Below are 21,375 nucleotides of genomic sequence, written 5' to 3'. Positions count from 1 at the left end.
AGGACTCTTCTGTACAGCGCGCTTGTAGGACCTACAGTTGAAGTCAGATGTTTACAGACACCTTAGCCAAATACATTTAAACTCAGTTTTTCACAATTCCTGACATTTAATCCTAGTAAAAATTCCCTGTCTTAGGTCAGTTAGGATCACCACTTTATTTTAAGGTCAGAATAATACTAGAGAGAATGATTTATTTCAGCTTTTATTTCTTTCATTACATTCCCAGTGGGTCAGAAGTTTACATACACTCAATTAGTATTTGGTAGCATTGCCTTTAAATTGTTAAACTTAGGTCAAACATTTTGGGTAGCCTTCCACAAGCTTCCGACAATAAGTTGGGTGAATTTTGGCCCACCCCCCCTGACTGAGCTGGTGTAACCGAGTCAGGTTTGTAAGCCTCCTTGCTCGCACACATTTTTTCAGTTCTGCCCACAAATGTTCTACAGGGCTTTGTGATGGCCACTCCAATACCTTGACATTGTTGTCCTTAAGCCATTGTGCCACAACTTTGGAAGTATGCTTGGGGTCATTGTCCATTTTGGAAGACCCATTTGGGACCAAGCTTTCACTTCCTGACTGATGTCTTGAGATGTTGCGTCAATATATCTACATATTTTCCTTCCTCGTGAAGCCATCTATTTTGTGAAGTGCACCAGTCCCTCCTGCAGCAAAGCACCCCCACAACATGATGCTGCCACCCCCATGCTTCACGGTTGGGATGGTGTACTTTGGCTTGCAAGCCTCCCCCCTTTTCATCCAAACATAACGGTCATTATGGCCAAAGAATTATTTGTTTCATGGAGGACATTTCTCCAAATAGTACGATCTTTGGCCCCATGTGCAGTTGCAAACTGTAGTCTGGCTTTTTTATGGCGGTTTTGGAGCAGTGGCTACACCCTTGCTGAGCGGCCTTTAAGGTTATGTCGATACAGGACTCGTTTTACTGTGGATATAGATACTTTTGTACCCGTTTCCTCCAGCATCTTCACAAGGTCTTTTGCTGTTGTTCTGGGATTGATTTGCACTTTTCGCACCAAAGTACATTCATCTCTAGGAGACAGAACGCGTCTCCTTCTTGAGCGGTGTGACGGCTGCATGATCCCATGGTGTTTATACTTATATACTATTGTTTGATGAACGTGGTACCTTCAGGCTTTTGGAAATTGCTCCCAAGGATGAACCAGACTTGTTGAGGTCTACAACTTTTTTTCTGAGGTCTTGGCTGATTTCTGTTGATTTTCCCATGGTGTCAAGCAAAGAGGCAGTGAGTTTGATGGTAGGCCTTGAAATACATCCACAGGTAAACCTCCAATTGACTCAAATTATGTCAATTAGCCTAACAGAAGTATTAAAGCCATGACATAATTCTCTGGGATTTTCCAAGCTGTTTAAAGGCACAGTCAACTTAGTGTATGTAAACTTCTGACCCACTGGAATCGTGATACTGTGAATTATAAGTGAAATAATCTGTCTGTAAACAATTGTTGGAAAAATCACTTGTGTCATGCACAAAGTAGATGTCCTAACCGACTTGCCAAAACTATAGTTTGTTAACAAGAAGTTTGTGGAGTGGTTGAAAAACAAGTTTGAATGACTCCAACCTAAGTGTATGTAAACTTCAGACCTCAACTGTACCTTTCTGGTGCTTCCACAGGGTTCTATTCTATCTAGCGATCTGCAAATAGGACAGAAATGTTTAGAGCCTGAAGCTCATAAATCTACAGTCTAAGAATGAGACAACCAGAGTCTGAGGTGCCCTCCGAGTCATTCTCCTCAGATGAGGGACCGGGTAGGAAATGTAGCAGAACTGACAACGCTGTCTCTGGGCGGGAGTCAACAAGGAACACCGTATATCAGGAAGAGTGAGAACAAGACTCCCACCTCAGTTGTTCTGTTCCCTTGATGAATAATGTAACATAAAGCATGGATTGGATTTTGAGCTGAGAGTTTAGATTAGTAAAGACAAGCTAGTTGATACAGCCTTTGATTAAAATATAGCTGATAACATATACATTCTGTGTGTGTGTGTATGCAGTCCAGATATGGGTCAGGATGTAATCTGTGGTGGCAGCCAGCCAGCCAGCCACAGATGGTGAGTTTTCATGGCAGCTGGCCCTAACCTTTGACTTGCTGTGGCGGATGAGGGCTGAGAGCAGCCTATTGGACTCTCCCATGACCCCTGCGTGGTCCTTTGCCTCACACCACTCTACCAGACGCTCCACCAGCTTCCCATTGGTCCCCAGCTGGTCTGCCGCATCCGCTGGGGGATTTGGGGGGGGACGGACAACACAAGGTAATGCTTTATTTCACAGCTCTATTACCATTGGTAGCTTTCTGGTATATAAACTAGAATTACTTGGTTCCTAATTATTATTATACTTGGTAACTTGAAAATACAAAAAAAAAGGGTAACTTCTTGGTAACAATTGGCACTTTCTAATATTTGGTACAATGAATCTCTGAACTCCAGAGAGGAAGAGGTAGAAAAAAAAACCTCTCATAATGACATGGTCAGAAAAAGTGCACGCCTATCACCTTGAGTAGACTGCTATTCTAACACCCTGTCAACATCTCACTGTCACACTCCGTTCCATAGCAATTCAATCAAAGATGGATGCCATCGATATCCATGTCTTTCTGGATCTAACTGGTTTGCACTTGGCCTTGCCCGGTCCTCCCCAACCCAACCCCTTCTTCATGAAGATTCAACAACATTTGACAGAAACGTATCGCATTCCGAGGCTCTTTTGTTGGAGTACTTTCCTATCCAACTTTCTGCTGAATAAAAAAAATACATACTGGTCATTTTAAGGAGGTAAAAAGTGAGGTACAGAACGGTTCAAGGTTAGCGCATCATAAGGAAGGAATTCTAGCCTCTATTTTGGAAAATGTTGCTATATATCTTTATGGGTGGAAACATTCACACCTGTCACTGATACTGGTCAATTTGAAGACGGAATGCGAGGCACAGTCCGATGGTTTATGGCATCATTAGGAAGGTGTTCTACAGTGCGTTATAGAGGTTATAAATGTGCTATAAAATGTGTTCTACCTTGTGTGTCGATGAGCATGCGTAACGTCCCCAGCAGTTTGAACTGGACAGGAGGCATCTCTGACGGGAGGAACTTCAACACCGTATCTGACACACCTGCCGACAGCATCTTAGCCTTGTTCACCACTGAAGGGACAGGAGAAGAAGAATAAACAACGATGAAACAAAATGTGAAATAAATCAATACATAAATAAATACATACAAACTATTCTCCCCTTAAGACATGTAGCAATTAATTATTTTACTTGTTTAGGTATACACTGCAATTCAGCTCTAAGCTGCCAATGCAGTACACCATGAAAATAAACAAAATACTAACTTTGTTACTATTGTATTCAACCAGTATTAACCAATTAAGGCTCAAAGAAAGAACAACTTCGAGTCAAAGTGCTGCTCCTGTACTTGTTTGCAGTTACATTTGCCAAGACCTACCCCCTCTACCCACAGATAACAAACGAGTGCAGGGGAAGCACTTGGAACAGGAAATGAATGTTAAAGAATTGCCTATGAGTCATACACAACATTGACAGTATACTCAATCAGGCTTGGAATGCCTTGGGAGTCTCACCAGGAATGGCCAGGTTGCGCAGGGCGCTGAGCGCCGCATGCTGCACGGTGACGTTGCCCTCGTCCACGTGGCGATCCAGCAGCTCCAGTAGTTTCTGAACGATGCCTGATTCCACCATGTGGATGCAGTTACCATCTGGGGGGGGAGAAACAGAATGTCATAACTTAACCCACTGCTCAGTAAAAGCAATGGGCTGTGCAGGCATTTGCTCCCACCATGCTCTAACATGTCCGTTTCCACAAATTAAAGTTCTGGAGAACCCCTATCCCCAGATCTAAAAAAGGACTGGATAGGTGTTAGGAGAATGTTCCAATGCCATTTCCTTCTGACCGTCATTTTACCTTCATCGTTTGATAGAAAAGAGGAAAACAGGTGACATATTATTCTCTTCACATCCATATACGGAATAAATCATTCGGCTATAATAATAAGGACTTTTGTTTATCAGGGTGAATGTTTGAAGTCAGCCTGGATGCAGGATTCGCTGACACGGGACGAAACGCTGTGGTTTAGATGAGTAATGATATGGAATGACTAATGGCCGGGCCTGTGATCTATATTCAGCACACTGAGGCAGCAGGTTTTATTAGGGGGAAAACTGATCTAGAAGACATCTGGGAGAATGTGGAGAGATGTGACGAATGCTGATTAACTGTTCTACATGACAAGAGAAGCATTTCTACAATCTGAGTGTTGTGCTGATTCCCTATTCTACTACACAGAAAAGTGTGTCCGTTCTACACACTCTGTTCTATACATTTCTACAGTATCGGAACGTTCTGTGAAGTCACACCCCACGTAACGCGACCCAGATTGTGGTCATTATCAAAGCCATCCGAGGGGAGGTTTTATCCTGAATAAAACCTTTTTTTGGTTCGATCTGTCACCATAGGCAATGTGTACCCTTCTTCATAGAAATAGAATGGTCTAAAGGGCTTTGTCCCTTCTATTAACTGTATTTCTACAGCCTCCTCACCGTTGCGGGCGAAGTTGGCGATGGCCAGTGCCCCTGCCAGCTGCAGCTGGTGGTTGTGGGATGGCACCCAGGACAGGACCCTCTGGAACACACTGCCCTTGCCCCCCTCAAACAGCCTCTGCATGGACTCATCTGAGGAGAGAGGTGGGGAGAGGCTGTCAACACAAACAACCACCTTTTGCAGCAGTAAAATGACAAAGCAGTTATTTATTAAACAGAAAAGCATCCAAAAAGACCACACGCGCGTGCACGAACACACAGAGACACAAATAAGCATGTATGTTTTGGTCAGAAAAGGTTACAGGATAAATGTCCGCCTTAGCGTCAGAATAAATGAAAGTGGATAGGAAGAATAAGTAGTCCAGGAGAATGCTATGGAAACCAGATGATGATATCGAGACCTCTAACGCACCTAGATCTACAACCACATTCTCCCTCACATTCGGTTGTCATAAAATATTCACAAATGGATTCACAATGTATTCTCCACCACTCTGCTCTAAGGCTGAGAGTCCACCTGAAGATTTAGTCATCACACAACCATCTTATTCCCCTTCATATCTTTCTTTTCCCAACCTGCTCTTTCTTCCTACCCTATTCGTATACACTCGCACACTCTCATTTCCTCCTGTCTATCATTTGGCCTGAGGGGAACGGTTTCCATGCACACGCTTGAAACCCAGTCAAAGCAACCACAGCACAATGGGTCAGTACATAGATCTATGAGTTTTTTATCAAGGTTTGAATCATCCTTATCGAAGACATGTTTATGTTGCAGTCGAGATGCGACGGAAGCATTTTACTGCGTCGGCAGGACAGAGCGGCTGCATCAGGTAAGACCAGTGGGGTTGGGTGTGTGTCTCTTTGTTAACAACAGCTGGTGGGCGATCTCTAATATTAAGGAAATCTCAAGGTTCCGCTCGCCTGAGTTAGAGTACCTAATGACAACATGCAGACCATACTATTTACCAAGAGAGTTTCCATCTATATTTTTCAGAGCTGTCTATTTACCACCACAAACCGATGCTGGCACTAAAGACCGCACTCAACGAGCTGTATTGAGCTATAAGCAAACAAGAAAATGCTCATCCAGAAGCCGCGCTCCTAGTGGCCGGTGATTTTAATACAGGAAAGACGAAATATGTTTTAATTCATTTCTAACATCATGTGACCTGTGCAACTAGAGGGGGGACTCTAGATCATCTTTACTCCACACAGAGACGCATACAAGCTCTCCCTCGCCCTCCATCTGGCAAATCTGACCATAACTCTATCCCGAGTGGCGCAGTGGTCTAAAGCACTGCATTTCAGTGCTAGATGCGTCACTACAGACACCCTGGTTCGATTCCAGGCTGTATCACAACCGGCCGTGATTGGGAGTCCTATAGGGTGGTGCACAATTGGCTCAGCGTCGTCGGGGTTTGGCCGGTGTAAGCCGTCATTGTAAAGAAGAATTTGTTCTTTACCAACTTGTCTAGTTAAATAAAAAGGTTAAAAATGGATTCCTGCTTACAAGCAAAAATTCAAACAGTAAGTACCAATGACACGCTCAATACGGAAGTGGTCAGATGAAGCTGATGCTAAGCAACAGGACTGTTTTGCACAGACTGGAATATGTACCGGGATTCATCCAATGGCATTGAAGAGTTTACCACATCAGTCACCGGATTCATTAATAAGTGCGTCGGCGACGTCTTCCCCACAGTGACCATACGTATACAATGCATTAGGAAAGTATTCAGACCCCTTCAGACCCCTTCCCCTTTTCCACATTTAGTTACATTACAGCCTTATTTTAAAATGTATTAAATAAATGTTTCCTCAACAATACCCCATAATGACAAAGCGAAAACGGGATTTTTGATGTTTGCAAATTAAATAAACAGAAATACCTTATTTACATAAGTATTCAGACCTTTTGCTATTAGACAAAAATTATTTATACAACTTGGGAGTCCGCCTGTGGTAAATTCAATTGATTGGACATGATTTGGAAAGGCACATACCTGTCTATATAAGGTTCCACAGTTGACAGTGCATGTCAGTGCAAAAACCACCACAAACCGAGGTCGAAGAAATTGTCCGTAGAGCTCCGAGACAGGATTGTGTCGAGGCACAGAACTGGGAAGGGTACCAAAACGAGTCTGCAGCATTGAGGGTCCCCAAGAACACAGGAAACTCCATCATTCTTAAATGTTAGAAGTTTGGAACCACCGATACTCTTCTTAGAGCTGTCCGCCCGACCAAACTGAGCAATGGGAGGGGAGAAGGGCCATGGTCTGAGAAGTGACCAAGAACCCGATGGTCACCCTGACAGAGCTCCTTTGTGGAGATGGGAGAACCTTCCAGAAGCACATCCATCTCTGAAGCACTCCACCAATCAGGCCTTTATGGTAGAATGGCCAGACGGAAGCCACTCCTCAGTAAAAGGGTCACGACAGCCCGCTTGGAGTTTGCCAAAAAACACCTAAAGGACTCAGACCATGAGAAACAAGTTTCTGAAACCAAGATTTAACTATTTGGCCTGAATGCCAAGCATCACGTCTAGGGGAAACCTGGCACCATCCCTACGGTGAAGCATGGTGGTGGCAGCATCATGCTGTGGGGATGTTTGTCAGCGGCAGGGCCTGGGAGACTAGTCAGGATCGAGGGAAACATGAATGGAGCAAAGTACAAAGAGATCCTTGATGAAAACCTGCTCCAGAGGGCTCAGGACCTCAGACTGGGGCGAAGGCTCACCTTCCAACAGGACAACGACCCTAAGCACACAGCAAAGAAAATGCAGAAGTGGCTTCGGGACAAGTCTCTGAATGTCCTTGAGTGACCCAGCCAGAGCCTGGCCTTGAACCCCACCAAACATCTCTGGAAAGACCTGAAAACAGCTGTGCAGCATGCTCCCCATCCAACCTGACAGAGCTTGAAAGGATCTGCAGATAAGAATGGAAGAAACTCCCCAAATACAGGTGTGCCAAGCATGTAGCGTCAGTCCCAAGGAGACTCAAGGCTGTAATCACTGCCAAAGGTGCTTCAACGGAGTAAATGTTCTGAATACTTGTGTAAATGTGATTTTTTTTATGAATTTACAAAAATGTGTAAAAACGTATGTTTTTGCTTTGTCATTATGGGGTATTGTGTGTAGATTGATGAGGGGGGAAAAAAATGCAATCAATTTTAGAATAAGGCTGTAACGCAACGTGGAATAAGTCAAGGGATCTGAATACTTTCTGAATGCACTATATATCCCAACCAGAAGCCATGGATTACATCTACACTGAGCTAAAGGCTAGAGCTGCTGCTTTCAAGGAGTGGGACACAAATCCAGACTCTTATAAGAAATCCCGCTACGACCTCCGACGAACCATCACAGGCAAAACGCCATTACAGGACTAAGATCAAATCCTACTAAACCGTCTCTGACACTCGTCAGATGTGGCAGGGCTTGCAAACTATCACGGATTACAAAGGGAAACCAAGCCGAGAGCTGCCCAGTGATGCGAGCCTACCAGATAAGCAAATTGCCGTCAATACTCACTTCAAGGCAAGCAACACTGAACCATTCGTGAGAGCACCAGCTGTTCTGGATGACTGTGATCACGCTCTCCATAGCCGATATGAGTAAGACCTTTTAACAGGTTAACATTCAGACAGATTACCAGGATATGTACTCCGAGCATGCGCTGACCAGCTGGCTAGTATGACATTTTCAACCTCTCCCTGACCCAGTCTGTAATACCTACATGTTTCAAGCAAACCACCATAGTCCCTGTGCCCAAGAATGCAAAGGTAATCCGTCTAAATGACTACCGCCCCATAGCACTCACATCTGTATCCATAAAATGCTTTGAAAGGTTAGTCATGGCTCACATTAACAGAAGCATCCCAGAAACCCTGGACCCACTCCAATTCGTTTACCGCCCCAAGAGATCCACAGATGACCCAATCTCTATTGTACTCCACACTTCCCTTTCCCACTTGGACAAAAGGAACACCTATGTGAGAATGCTGTTCATTGACTACTGCTCAGCCAGCGTTCATGACCATAGTGCCCTCCAAGCTCATCACTAAGCTAAGGACCCTGGACTTCCTGACGGGCCATCCCCAGGTTGTGAGGGTAGGCAACGCCACATACGCCACGCTGACCCTCAACGCGGGGGCACGTGCGCTTAGTCCCCTCCTGTACTCTGTGTTCACCCACAATTGCATGGCCATGCACGACTCCAACACCATCATTAAGTTTGCCGACGAAACGACGATGGTAGGCCTGATCACCCACGACGAGACAGGGAGGTCAGAGACCTGGCAGTTTATCTTGGACTACAAGAAACGGAGGGCCGAACATGGGCCCATTCACATTGACGGGGCTATAGTGGAGTGGGACGAGAGCTTCAAGTTCCTCGGTGTCCACATCACAACAGTCTTGAAAACGAGCAAAACGCCTCTTCCCCCTCAGGAGAGTGAAAAGATTTAGCATGGGTCCCTCAGATTATTCTACAGCTGCACCATTGAGAGCATCTTGACTGGCTGCTCGGCATCCACTTGGTATCCAACCGCAAGGCACTACAAAGGGTAGTGCGTACGGCCTAGTACATCACTAGGGCCGGACTCCTTGCCATTCAGAACCTCGAAACTAGACTGTATCAGAAGAAAGCCACCCAAGTCAGACTGTTCGCCGAGTGCCAAGTCTGGGACCAAAAGGCTTCTGAACAACTTCTACCCCTAAGCCATAAGACTGCTGAACAGTTAATCAAAATGGCTACCCGGACTATTTACATCGACCCACTTTATTTGTATTCATTTGCATTCTCTCTCCTGATTGCCTAGTCACTTTAACCAATACCTACATGTAGATACTACATTACCTCAACTACCTTGTACCCCTGCACATTGACTCGGTACTGGTACTCCTTGTATATAGCCTCATTAGTTATTTTATTGTGTTACTATTTCCTACACACACACGACCGTTCAAAAGCTTGGGGTCACACAGAAATGTCCTTGTTTTTGAAAGAAAAGCACATTTTTGTCCATTAAAATATCAAATTGATCAGAAAAACAGTAGAGACATTGTTAATGTTGTAAATGACTATTGTAGCTGGAAACAGCTGATATTTTATGGAATATCAACATAGGTGTACAGAGGCCCATTATCAGCAACCATCACACCTGTGTTCAAATGGCACCTTGTCTTAGCTAACCCAAGTTTATTATTTTATAAGGCTACTTGATCATTAAGAAACCCTTTTGCAATTATGTTAGCACAGCTGAAAACTGGCCTGATTAAAGAAGCAATAAAACTGGCCTTCTTTAGACTAGTTGAGTATCTGGAGCATCAGCATTTGTAGGTTCGATTACAGGCTCAAAATGTCCAGAAACAAATAACTTTCTTTTGAAACTCGTCAGTCTATTCTTGTTCTGAGAAATGAAGGCTATTCCAGGCGATAAATGGCCAAGAAACTGAAGATCTCGTACAATGCTGCGACTCTACTCACTTCACAGAACAGCGCAAACTGTCTCGTAACCAGAATAGAAAGAGGAGTGAGAGGCCCCGGTGCACAACTCAGCAAGCGGACAAGTACATTAAAGTGTCTAGTTTGAGAAACAGACGCCTCACAAGTCCTCAACAGGCAGCTTCATTAAATAGTACCCGCAAAACACCAGTCTCAACATCAACAGTGAAGAGGTGACTCCGGGATGCTGGCCTTCTAGGCAGAGTTGCAAAGAAAAAGCCATATCTCAAGACTGGCCAATAAAAAGAAAAGAAGGGCAAAAGAACAGACACTGGACAGAGGAACTCTGCCTAGAAGGCCAGCATCCTGGAGTCACCTCTTCACTGTTGATGTTGTGACTGGTGTTTTGTAATTAATTGTAATCGAACCCACAAATGCTGATACTCCAGATACTCAACTAGTCTAAAGGCCAGTTTTATTGCTTCTTTAATCAGGACAACCATTTTCAGCTGTGCTAACATAATTGCACAATGGTTTTCTAATAATCAATTAGCCTGTTAAAATGATAAACTTGGATTAGCTAACACAACGTGCCATTGGAACACAGGAGGGGTGGTTTCTGATAATGGGCCTCTGTACGCCTATGTAGACATTCCATTAAAAGAAATCAGCCGTTTCCAGCAACAATAGTCATTTAGAACATTAACAATGTCTACACTGTATTTCTGATCAATTTGATGTTATTTTAATGGACCAAAATGTGGTAGTGTATATTTTACTGCTTTTTAACTCTGCATTGTTGGGAATGGATTTGTAAGTAAGGATTTAATGGTAAAATCTACACCTGTTGTATTCGGTGCATGTGACCAATACATTTTTATTTGGTTCAGAGCCTTAACTTGGCCTTAGTTTAAATGTTCGCACATCCATGAGTCTCTATGTGTGTGTGTGTGTGTGTGTGTGTGTGTGTGTGTGTGTGTGTGTGTGTGTGTGTGTGTGTGTGTGTGTGTGTGTGTGTGTGTGTGTGTGTGTGTGTGTGTGTGTGTGTGTGTGTGTGTGTGTGTGTGTGTGTACAGTTGAAGATGGAAGTTGACATACACTTAGGTTGGAGTCATTAAAACTCATTTTTCAACCACTCCACAAATTTCTTGTTAACAAGCTAGAGTTTTGGCAAGTCGGTTAGGACATCTGCTTTGTGCTTTACACAAGTAATTTTTACAACAATTGTTTACAGACAGATTAATTCACTGTATCCCAATTCCAGTTGGTCAGAAGTTGACATACACTTTGTTGACTGTGCCTTTAAACAGCTTGGAAAATTCCTGGAAATTATGTAATGGCTTTAGAAGCTTCTGTTAGGCTAATTGACATAATTTGAGTCAATTGGAGGTGTACATGTGGATGTATTTCAAGGCCTACCTTCCAACTCAGTGCCTCTTTGCTTAACATCATGGGAAAATCAAAAGAAATCAGCCAAGACTTCAGAAACAAAATTGTAAACCTCAACAAGTCTGGATCATCCTTGGGAGCAATTTCCAAACGCCTGAAGGTACCACGTTCATCTGTACAAACAATAGTACGCAAGTATAAACACCATGGGACCACGTAGCTGACATAAAGCTCAGAAAGGAGATGCATTCTGTCTCCTAGAGATGAACGTACTTTGGTGCAAAAAGTGCAAATCAATCCCAGAACAACAGCAAAGGACCTTGTGAAGATGCTGGAGGAAACAGGTACAAAGTATCTATATTCACAGTAAAACGAGTCCTATAGCGACATAACTTGAAAGAACTCTCAGCAAGGAAGAAGCCACCACTCCAAAACCGCCATAGAAAAGTCAGACTACTGTTTGCAACTGCACATGGGGACAAAGATCGTACTATTTGGAGAAATGTCCTCTGGTCTGATGAAACAAAAATAACTGTTTGGCCATAATGCCCATCGTTATGTTTAGAGGATAAAGGGGGAGGCTTGCAAGCCAAAGAACACCATCCCAACCGTGAAGCACGGGGGTGACACCATCATGTTGTGGGGGTGCTTTGCCGCAGGAGGGACTGGTGCAATTCACAAAATAGATGGCTTGATCAGGGAGGAAAATTATGTGGATATCCTGAAGCAACATCTCAAGGCAACAGTCAGGAAGTTAAAGCTTGGTCACAAATGGGTCTTCCAAATGGACAATGACCCAAAGCATACTTCCAAAGTTGTGGCAAAATGGCTTAAGGACAACAAAGTGAAGGTATTGGAGTGACCATCACAAAGCCCTGACCTCAATCCCATAGAACATTTATGGGCAGAAATTTAAAAAAGTGTGTAAGTGCAAGGAGGCCTAGAAACTAGACTCAGTTACACCAGCTATGTCAATAGGAATGGGCCAAAATTCACCCAAATTATTGTTGGAAGCTTGTGGAAGGCAACCTGAAACATTTGAGCCAAGCTAAAAAATTTAAAGGCAATGCTACCAAATACTATTGAGTGTATGTAAACTTCTGACCCACTGGGAATGTGATGAAAGAAATAAAAGCTTAAATAAATCATTCTCTCTACTATTATTCTGACATTTCAAATTCTTAAAATAAAGTGGTGATCCTAACTGACCTAAGAGAGGGAATTTTTACTAGGATTAAATGTCAGGAATTGTGAAAAAACTGAGTTTAAATGTAGTTGGCTCAGGTGAATGAATGAATGAACGAATGAACGAATGAATGAATGAATGAATGTATGTATGTATGTATGTATGTATGTAGTCAGAAGTTTACATACAACTGAGTTTAAATACATTTAAACTAATTTTTTCACAATTCCTGACATTTAATCCTAGTAAAAATTCCCAACTGTATGTGTGTATGTAGTACCTCCCAGCAGCAGCAGCACCATGAGGTCGGAGGCTGTTTTGAGCTGCGCCACATCCTCCTCCCGCACTCCATCCACTGTGTGAACTACCACATCTAACAGACACTCCACCAGGCCGGCCTCCACCAACTGCAGCTTGATCACATCTAAGAGACAGAAAAGAGAGAGAGAGAGAGAGAGAGACAGAAAAGAGAGAGAGAGAGAGAGAGAGACAGAAGAGAGAGAGAGAGAGAGAGAGACAGAAAAGAGAGAGAGAGACAGAAAAGAGAGAGACAGAAAAGAGAGAGACAGAAAAGAGAGAGACAGATAGACAGAGATAGACAGACAGACAGACAGACAGACAGACAGACAGACAGACAGACAGACAGACAGAAAGAAATTCAGTTACACAGAATTAACAATGACATACACTGCTCAAAAAAATAAAGGGAACACTAAAATAACACATCCTAGATCTGAATGAATGAAATATTCTTATTAAATACTTTATTCTTTACTGAGTTTGAATGTGCTGACAACAAAATCACAAAAATTATCAATGGAAATCAAATTTATCAACCCATGGAGGTCTGGATTTGGAGTCACACTCAAAATTAAAGTGGAAAACCACGCTACAGGCTGATCCAACTTTGATGTAATGTCCTTAAAACATTTCAGAATGAGGCTCAGTAGTGTGTGTGGTCTCCACGTGCCTGTATGACCTCCCTACAACACCTGGGCATGCTCCTGATGAGGTGGCGGATGGTCTCCTGAGGGATCTCCTCCCAGACCTGGACTAAAGCATCAGCCAACTCCTGGACAGTCTGTGGTGCAACGTGGCGTTGGTGGATGGAGCGAGACATGATGTCCCAGATGTGCTCAATTGGATTCAGGTCTGGGGAACGGGCGGGCCAGTCCATATCAATGCCTTCCTCTTGCAGGAACTGCTGACACACTCCAGCCACATGAGGTCTAGCGTTGTCTTGCATTAGGAGGAACCCAGGGCCAACCACACCAGCATATGGTCTCACAAGGGGTCTGAGGATCTCATCTCGGTACCTAATGGAAGTCAGGCTACCTCTTGCGAGCACATGGAGGGCTGTGCGGCCCCCCAAAGAAATGCCACCCTACACCATGACTGACCCACCGCCAAACCGGTCATGCTGGAGGATGTTGCAGGCAGCCGATCGTTCTCCAAGGCGTCTCCAGACTGTCACATGTGCTCAGTGTGAACCTGCTTTCAGCTGTGAAGAGCACAGGGCGCCAGTGGCGAATTTGCCAATCTTGGTGTTCTCTGGCAAATGCCAAACGACCTGCACGGTGTTGGGCTGTAAGCACAACCCCCACCTGTGAACGTCGGGCCCTCATACCACTCTCATGGAGTCTGTTTCTGACCGTTTGAGCAGACACATGCACATTTGTGGCCTGCTGGAGGTCATTTTGCTGGGCTCTGGCAGTGCTCCTCCTGCTCCTCCTTGCACAAAGGCGGAGGTAGCGGTCCTGCTGCTGGGTTGTTGGCCTCCTCCACGTCTCCTGACGTACTGGCCTATCTCCTGATAGCGCCTCCATGCTCTGGACACTACGCTGACAGACAAAGCAAACCTTCTTGCCACAGCTCGCATTGATGTGCCCTCCTGGATGAGCTGCACTATCTGAGCCACTTGTGTGGGTTGTAGACTCCGTCTCATGCTACCACTAGAGTGAAAGCACCCCCAGCATTCAAAAGTGACCAAAACATCAGCCAGGAAGCATAGGAACTGAGAAGTGGTCTGTGGTCCCCCACCTGCAGAACCACTCCTTTATTGGGGGTGTCTTGCTAAATGCCTATAATTTCCACCTGTTGTCTATTCCATTTGCACAACAGCATGTGAAATTTATTGTCAATCAGTGTTGCTTCCTAAGTGGACAGTTTGATTTCACGGAAGTGTGATTGACTTGGGAGTTACATTGTGTAATCCTATGGTGAGAAGGAGCACCGCCTGGTCATGCACGCTGTGAAAAGATGTCAAGTGAGCAGTCTATCAACAACTTGTGACACACACACACAGCATCTCTCCCACAGACACACGCCAGGTTTGTTTATACACCCCATGACATACATCATTGTCTGTTTTTTTGTCAAGCAAAAGTACAACTAAAATGAACTATTTCAGAAGCTTTGTGCATTTCTTGTTGACTAATCTTCCACAGTTGCCATTCATCCGGCAACGGATGACTCCCATTGGCTTCATCCAAAATTCTCCGACACAGAATCCCAGTGTGCTGGCAGTCTTTTCTTTTTTAGGATGCATACCTTACTTGTGATGTTTACTTTGTGATTATTACTTTTTCGGACCTAATTCCACTTCCCCTGCTCGAGTGTCGAAGGGGTGCATGTCTCTAGTCTACTCTGCACTGGGGTAATCATTATGAAACATCATGTTTGTCTTCGTTTTGTTTTTCCAAAAGTGTATGCGAGTCATGAGACTGGTAGCAGCACCCTTGGCATTCCTTATAAGGCAGTAGACATCTCAACTGTAACATAAATATGTCTTAGATAATGAAGATGTGTGAGTACATATATATATGATTCAAACCTAGATAAAATGGTGATTGATGCACTGGCCTATTGTGCTGTGCAGTACTACTATGTAAGGAAAGTAAGTCTTTCCTGGCAGGAAGTCAAAGTGAGAAACAGGAGGGTGGTATAGACGACAGTTGGTTCATCAAGACATGCATGGTAGCAGGGTGAACTTCATTAAAACAACATCCATTTAACTTGTTGCATGCAGTCAACTCAAGAACATGGATATGACCTGGAAGTCCTGGCTCACTCAAGGAATCCCGCTTGTGGTGATCATTTTCAATAAACATCTGGGGAAAAGTGTTTTGAATGACCTACTTATAACCTAAATTGGAACTCAGTGGCTGTACAAGTAACATGCTATACATGATGTCCGAGCTCTGGGTCTTCATTTCACAGCTCTGCATGGGTTTTGACTGACGGCCATTCTGAACTTGAGCACCAAGCGCAAAGTTGCCCCATCCCTCCCGCTAATTGGGTAACCTTTGCAAATGTTTTGTTGTCTGAGTGAGGGAATTGCTGTAAATTACGAGGACTTGATGAATTTTGAAAGATGAGACGTTGAGGATAATAAATACAGCTTTGAATACTGCTATCATGGTTATGCATATGCTTTCCATAATTCTTCTGTAAGAAACATTACAATTTAGCCCTATCCATATTTGCCAATTAAACTGAAATTGTGGGTGTCAAGGACATATAAAATAGCAAGCTGTTACTTGAATTTCTTGAAACGCTTCACTGTGTGTTTGTTTTTCTGTTGTTGTGTTCATCCTGTTGAGGTGTGGGGTAGAGGCCTTCACGGGTCCAAAATAAACTGACCCGTCCTGTCATGGACCTGGGACTTTTGAGAAAGAGAAAAAGAGCGCGCGAGAGAGAAAAAGAGATAGATAGATAGATAGATATCTATCTAAGACCCGTTCTGAACGGACCAGAGGACAACTAGACCCATTCCGTATAGATCCGGTAGGTTCAATCTTGAAGCTACTTTATTAACCAGAGCTGATAAGGTCTGAGGGAGGGAAAGTAGGGAGAGGTGATGCTCTAGCAGGAGTTGTGCTGTGTCTGTAGGCTACTGTGAGTGTAAGCAAGTGACATGGTAAGCAGGGAGAGGCCAACAACAACAAGCTACATGTGCCACTCTCGTGAAAAGCAAGAACAGAATCTCTCCCTCTCTCACACACACACAAACACGGAACCCGGATCGTGTGTTGGGTATTCAGGTGGATCGGTGAAAACTTCTAGTGTAGGGTACAAATCAATATACATTGTTTTATTGTACCAACTCCGCAGATTGTCCGGTCTGAAACATGTATATGCTAAATAATGCTAAATGCTTCACTTGTGGGGGGGGGGCTTGGTGAATGCAACCGTTTGTTTTCTTTCTTGGGACTAATGTGTTTGTAAAGCCCAAAGAAGAAACTTGAGGAAATTGAAATAAAACGGTACAGAATGTACCCTTAATTAGTAGTTTATAATACTTCTTATTTACAATGACCCATGTATATTAAAGGCCTATATCATAACATTGTTCAATATTTATATAAATGAATTAGCAACAGGCTTGGAGCGATCTACAGTCTCTGGCCCCACCCTACATGACACAGAAATGAAGTGCTTATGTCACACAAATAACTTGGTTCCGTTGTCACCCACAAAACAAGGGTTAACTTATAACGAAGCCTATTCCTCATACAGCAGTATTGTCAAAGATAGGAGAGAGTGATACAGGCTTCATACAGGGTTTAAATCAAGCTACGTCAAAGGAAGCCCCCCCCCCCCCAAAAAAAATGGACAAAGACTCCAGCCACCCAAGCCATAGACTGTTCACTCTGCTACTGTCTGGCAAACGGGCCAATAGGCTCCGAGACAGATTCTATCCCCAATCCATAAGACTGCTAAATAGCCAGACTGTTAAAGTAAATAGTCAATGAATGGTACGCCAACTATCTGCACTGTGACCCTACGCACACTCACAAGACATTATAAATACACATACATACTGACATAACAAAACACATATTACACACTTTTACACTCATCATTTGCTGCTTCGACACTGTTGTTTATTTTACTCTTGTTATCTATCCTGAAGTCTAGTCACTTTACCCTGCCTTCATGTACATATCTTCCTCAAATACCATATTATTATCTATCCTGAAGTCTAGTCACTTTACCCTGCCTTCATGTACATATCTTCCTCAAATACCATATTATTATCTATCCTGAAGTCTAGTCACTTTACCCTGCCTTCATGTACATATCTTCCTCAAATACCATATTATTATCTATCCTGAAGTCTAGTCACTTTACCCTGCCTTCATGTACATATCTTCCTCAAATACCATATTATTATCTATCCTGAAGTCTAGTCACTTTACCCTGCCTTCATGTACATATCTACCTCAAATACCATATTATTATCTATCCTGAAGTCTAGTCACTTTACCCTGCCTTCATGTACATATCTTCCTCAAATACCATATTATTATCTATCCTGATGCCTAGTCACTTTACCCTGCCTTCATGTACATATCTACCTCAAATACCATATTATTATCTATCCTGAAGTCTAGTCACTTTACCCTGCCTTCATGTACATATCTTCCTCAAATACCATATTATTATCTATCCTGATGCCTAGTCACTTTACCCTGCCTTCATATACATATCTTCCTCAAATACCATATTATTATCTATCCTGAAGTCTAGTCACTTTACCCTGCCTTCATGTACATATCTTCCTCAAATACCATATTATTATCTATCCTGATGCCTAGTCACTTTACCCTGCCTTCATGTACATATCTTCCTCAAATACCATATTATTATCTATCCTGATGCCTAGTCACTTTACCCTGCCTTCATGTACATATCTACCTCAAATACCATATTATTATCTATCCTGATGCCTAGTCACTTTACCCTGCCTTCATATACATATCTTCCTCAAATACCATATTATTATCTATCCTGAAGTCTAGTCACTTTACCCTGCCTTCATGTACATATCTTCCTCAAATACCATATTATTATCTATCCTGAAGTCTAGTCACTTTACCCTGCCTTCATGTACATATCTTCCTCAAATACCATATTATTATCTATCCTGATGCCTAGTCACTTTACCCTGCCTAAATGTACATATCTACCTCAAACATCGTATTATCTATCCTGAAGTCTAGTCACTTTACCCTGCCTTCATGTACATATCTTCCTCAAATACCATATTATTATCTATCCTGATGCCTAGTCACTTTACCCTGCCTTCATGTACATATCTACCTCAAATACCATATTATTATCTATCCTGAAGTCTAGTCACTTTACCCTGCCTTCATGTACATATCTTCCTCAAATACCATATTATTATCTATCCTGAAGTCTAGTCACTTTACCCTGCCTTCATGTACATATCTTCCTCAAATACCATATTATTATCTATCCTGATGCCTAGTCACTTTACCCTGCCTTCATGTACATATCTTCCTCAAATACCATATTATTATCTATCCTGATGCCTAGTCACTTTACCCTGCCTTCATGTACATATCTACCTCAAATGCTTTCCACAATTCCTGACATTTAATCCTAGTAAAAATTCCCTGTCTTAGGTCAGTTAGGATCACCACTTTATTTTAAGAATGTGAAATGTCAGAATAATAGTAGAGAGAATGATTTATTTCAGCTTTTGTTTCTTTCATCGCATTCTCAGTGGGTCAGAAGTTTACATACACTCAATTAGTATTTGGTAGCATTGCCTTTAAATTGTTTAACTTGGGTCAAACGTTTCGGGTAGCCTTCCACAAGCTTCCCACAATAAGTTGGGTAAATTTTGGCCCATTCCTCCTGACAGAGCTGGTGTAACTGAGTCAGGTTTGTAGGCCTCCTTGCTCGCACACGCTTTTTCAGTTCTGCCCTCAAATTTTCTATACAATTGAGGTCAGGGCTTTGTGATGGTCACTCCAATACCTTGACTTTGTTGTCCTTAAGCCATTTTGCAACAACTTTGGAAGTATGCTTGGGGTCATTGTCCATTTGGAAGACCCATTTGCGACCAAGCTTTAACTTCCTGACTGATGTCTTGAGATGTTGCTTCAATATATCCACAATTTTCCTCCTTCATGATGCATCTATTTTGTGAAGAGCATCAGGCCCTCCTGCAGCAAAGCACGCCCACAACATGGTGCTGCCACCCCCGTGCATCACGGTTGGGATGGTGTTCTTCAGCTTTGCAAGCCTTCCCCTTTTTCCTCTAAACATAACGATGGGCATTATGGCCAAACAGTTCTATTTTTGTTTCATCAGACCAGAAGTAATTTCTCCAAAAAGTCCGATCTTCGTCCCCATGTGCAGTTGCAAACTGTAGTCTGGCTTTTTATGGCGGTTTTGAAGCGGTCGCTTCTTCCGTGCTGAGTGACCTTTCAGGTTATGTCGATATAGAACTCGTTTTACTGTGGATATAGATACTTTTGTACCCGTTTCCTCCAGCATCTTCACAAGGTCTTTTGCTGTTGTTCTGGGATTGATTTTCACATTTTGCATCAAAATACATTCATCTCTAGGAGACAGAACGCGTTTCCTTCCTGAGCGGTATGATGGCTGCGTGGTCCCATGCAGTTTATACTTGCGTACAATTGTTTGTACAGATGAACGTGGTACCTTCTGTCGTTTGGAAATTGCTCTCAAGGATGAACCAGACTTGTGGAGGACTACAATTTTGTTTCTGAGGTCTTGGCTGATTGCTTTAGATTTTTCCATAATGTCAAGCAAAGAGGCACTGAGTTTGAAAGTAGGCCTTGAAATACATCCACAGGTACACCTCCAATTGACTCAAATGATGTCAATTAGCCTATCAGAAGCTTCTAAAGCCATGACATCATGTTCTGGAATTTTCCAAGCTGTTTAAAGGCACAGTCAACTTACTGTATGTAAACTTCTGACCCACTGGAATAAACGTTGTGAATTCTAAGTAAAATAATCTTTCTGTAAACAATTCTTGGAAGAATTACTTGTGTCATGCACAAAAGTAGATGTCCTAACCGACTTGCCAAAACTATAGTTTGTTAACAAGAAATCTGTGGAGTGGTTGAAAAACTAGTTTTAATGACTCCAAACTAAGTGTATTTGAACTTCCGACTTCAACTGTGTCTACCTCAAATATCTCGTAACCTCTGCACATTGATCCGGTACTGTATAGCTCCATTCTTGTGTATTTTATTTTATTCCTTGCGTTTCTATTTTATTTTTAAACTCTGCATCGTTGAGAAGGGCTTGTAAGCAAGCATTTCAAGATAAAGTCTACACCAGTTGTATTTGGCACGTGACAAATAAAATTGGATTTGATTTGTATGAAGGGAGAAAAATATTAAAATATGCTTGAGTCTAGGATTGTATTGTGTGTGTGCATGCGACAGAGAGAGGGATAGAGAGAGACCGAAAGAGAGAGATACTTTTCTCTGGAGTAGAGTTAAGTAGGATGTTGTCTAGGAGACTGGCAGAATGGGAGAATCCACTGTGCTGCCCAGAATGATAACAGTCAGTGACTCACACACACACACACACACACACACACACACACACACACACACACACACACACACACACACACACACACACACACACACACACACACACACACACACACACACACACACACACACACACACACACACACACACACACTCTATCCTTCTCCCCCACCCACACACTATTCCAAGCATGCTCTTTTTTTGTGCTAAAAACAGCTGACACATTTTCATACAGCAGCCTCAGCCGTGCAGCTGACAGCTAAGGATGCGCGTGCCGCTTCACTCCAATGATCAGTTACCAAGGCCACAGGTGACTCCACATAATGTAGTCCCGAGTGCCGTGAGTGAGAATTCAGAGGAAAATACGCAGTACGAAATACATTCAACTGGTAACCGTAATTCTCC

At 43.0% G+C, this 21,375-nt stretch overlaps 1 protein-coding gene across 5 annotated transcripts in view; it reads right to left on the bottom strand.

Annotated features, from left to right (window-relative positions):
* The window catches only part of LOC118368722 (rap1 GTPase-GDP dissociation stimulator 1-like), a 67,158-nt gene that overhangs the window by 2,945 nt on the left and 42,838 nt on the right, over positions 1-21,375 (bottom strand). For all 5 annotated transcript variants that reach the window (XM_035753058.2, XM_035753062.2, XM_035753060.2 and 2 more), the window contains 5 exons: positions 12,900-13,043; positions 4,598-4,729; positions 3,622-3,756; positions 3,053-3,178; positions 2,121-2,260 (listed from right to left, as the gene is read on the bottom strand). In XM_035753058.2, coding sequence (XP_035608951.1) covers positions 2,121-2,260; positions 3,053-3,178; positions 3,622-3,756; positions 4,598-4,729; positions 12,900-13,043 — 677 coding nt within the window. The remainder of the gene's footprint in view (positions 1-2,120; positions 2,261-3,052; positions 3,179-3,621; positions 3,757-4,597; positions 4,730-12,899; positions 13,044-21,375) is intronic.

The sequence above is a fragment of the Oncorhynchus keta genome, chromosome 35 (assembly GCF_023373465.1).
Source record: "Oncorhynchus keta strain PuntledgeMale-10-30-2019 chromosome 35, Oket_V2, whole genome shotgun sequence".
Lineage (NCBI taxonomy): Eukaryota > Metazoa > Chordata > Actinopteri > Salmoniformes > Salmonidae > Oncorhynchus > Oncorhynchus keta.
Note: the sequence above shows the minus strand (reverse complement) of the source record. Positions and strands in the feature narration are given on the sequence as shown.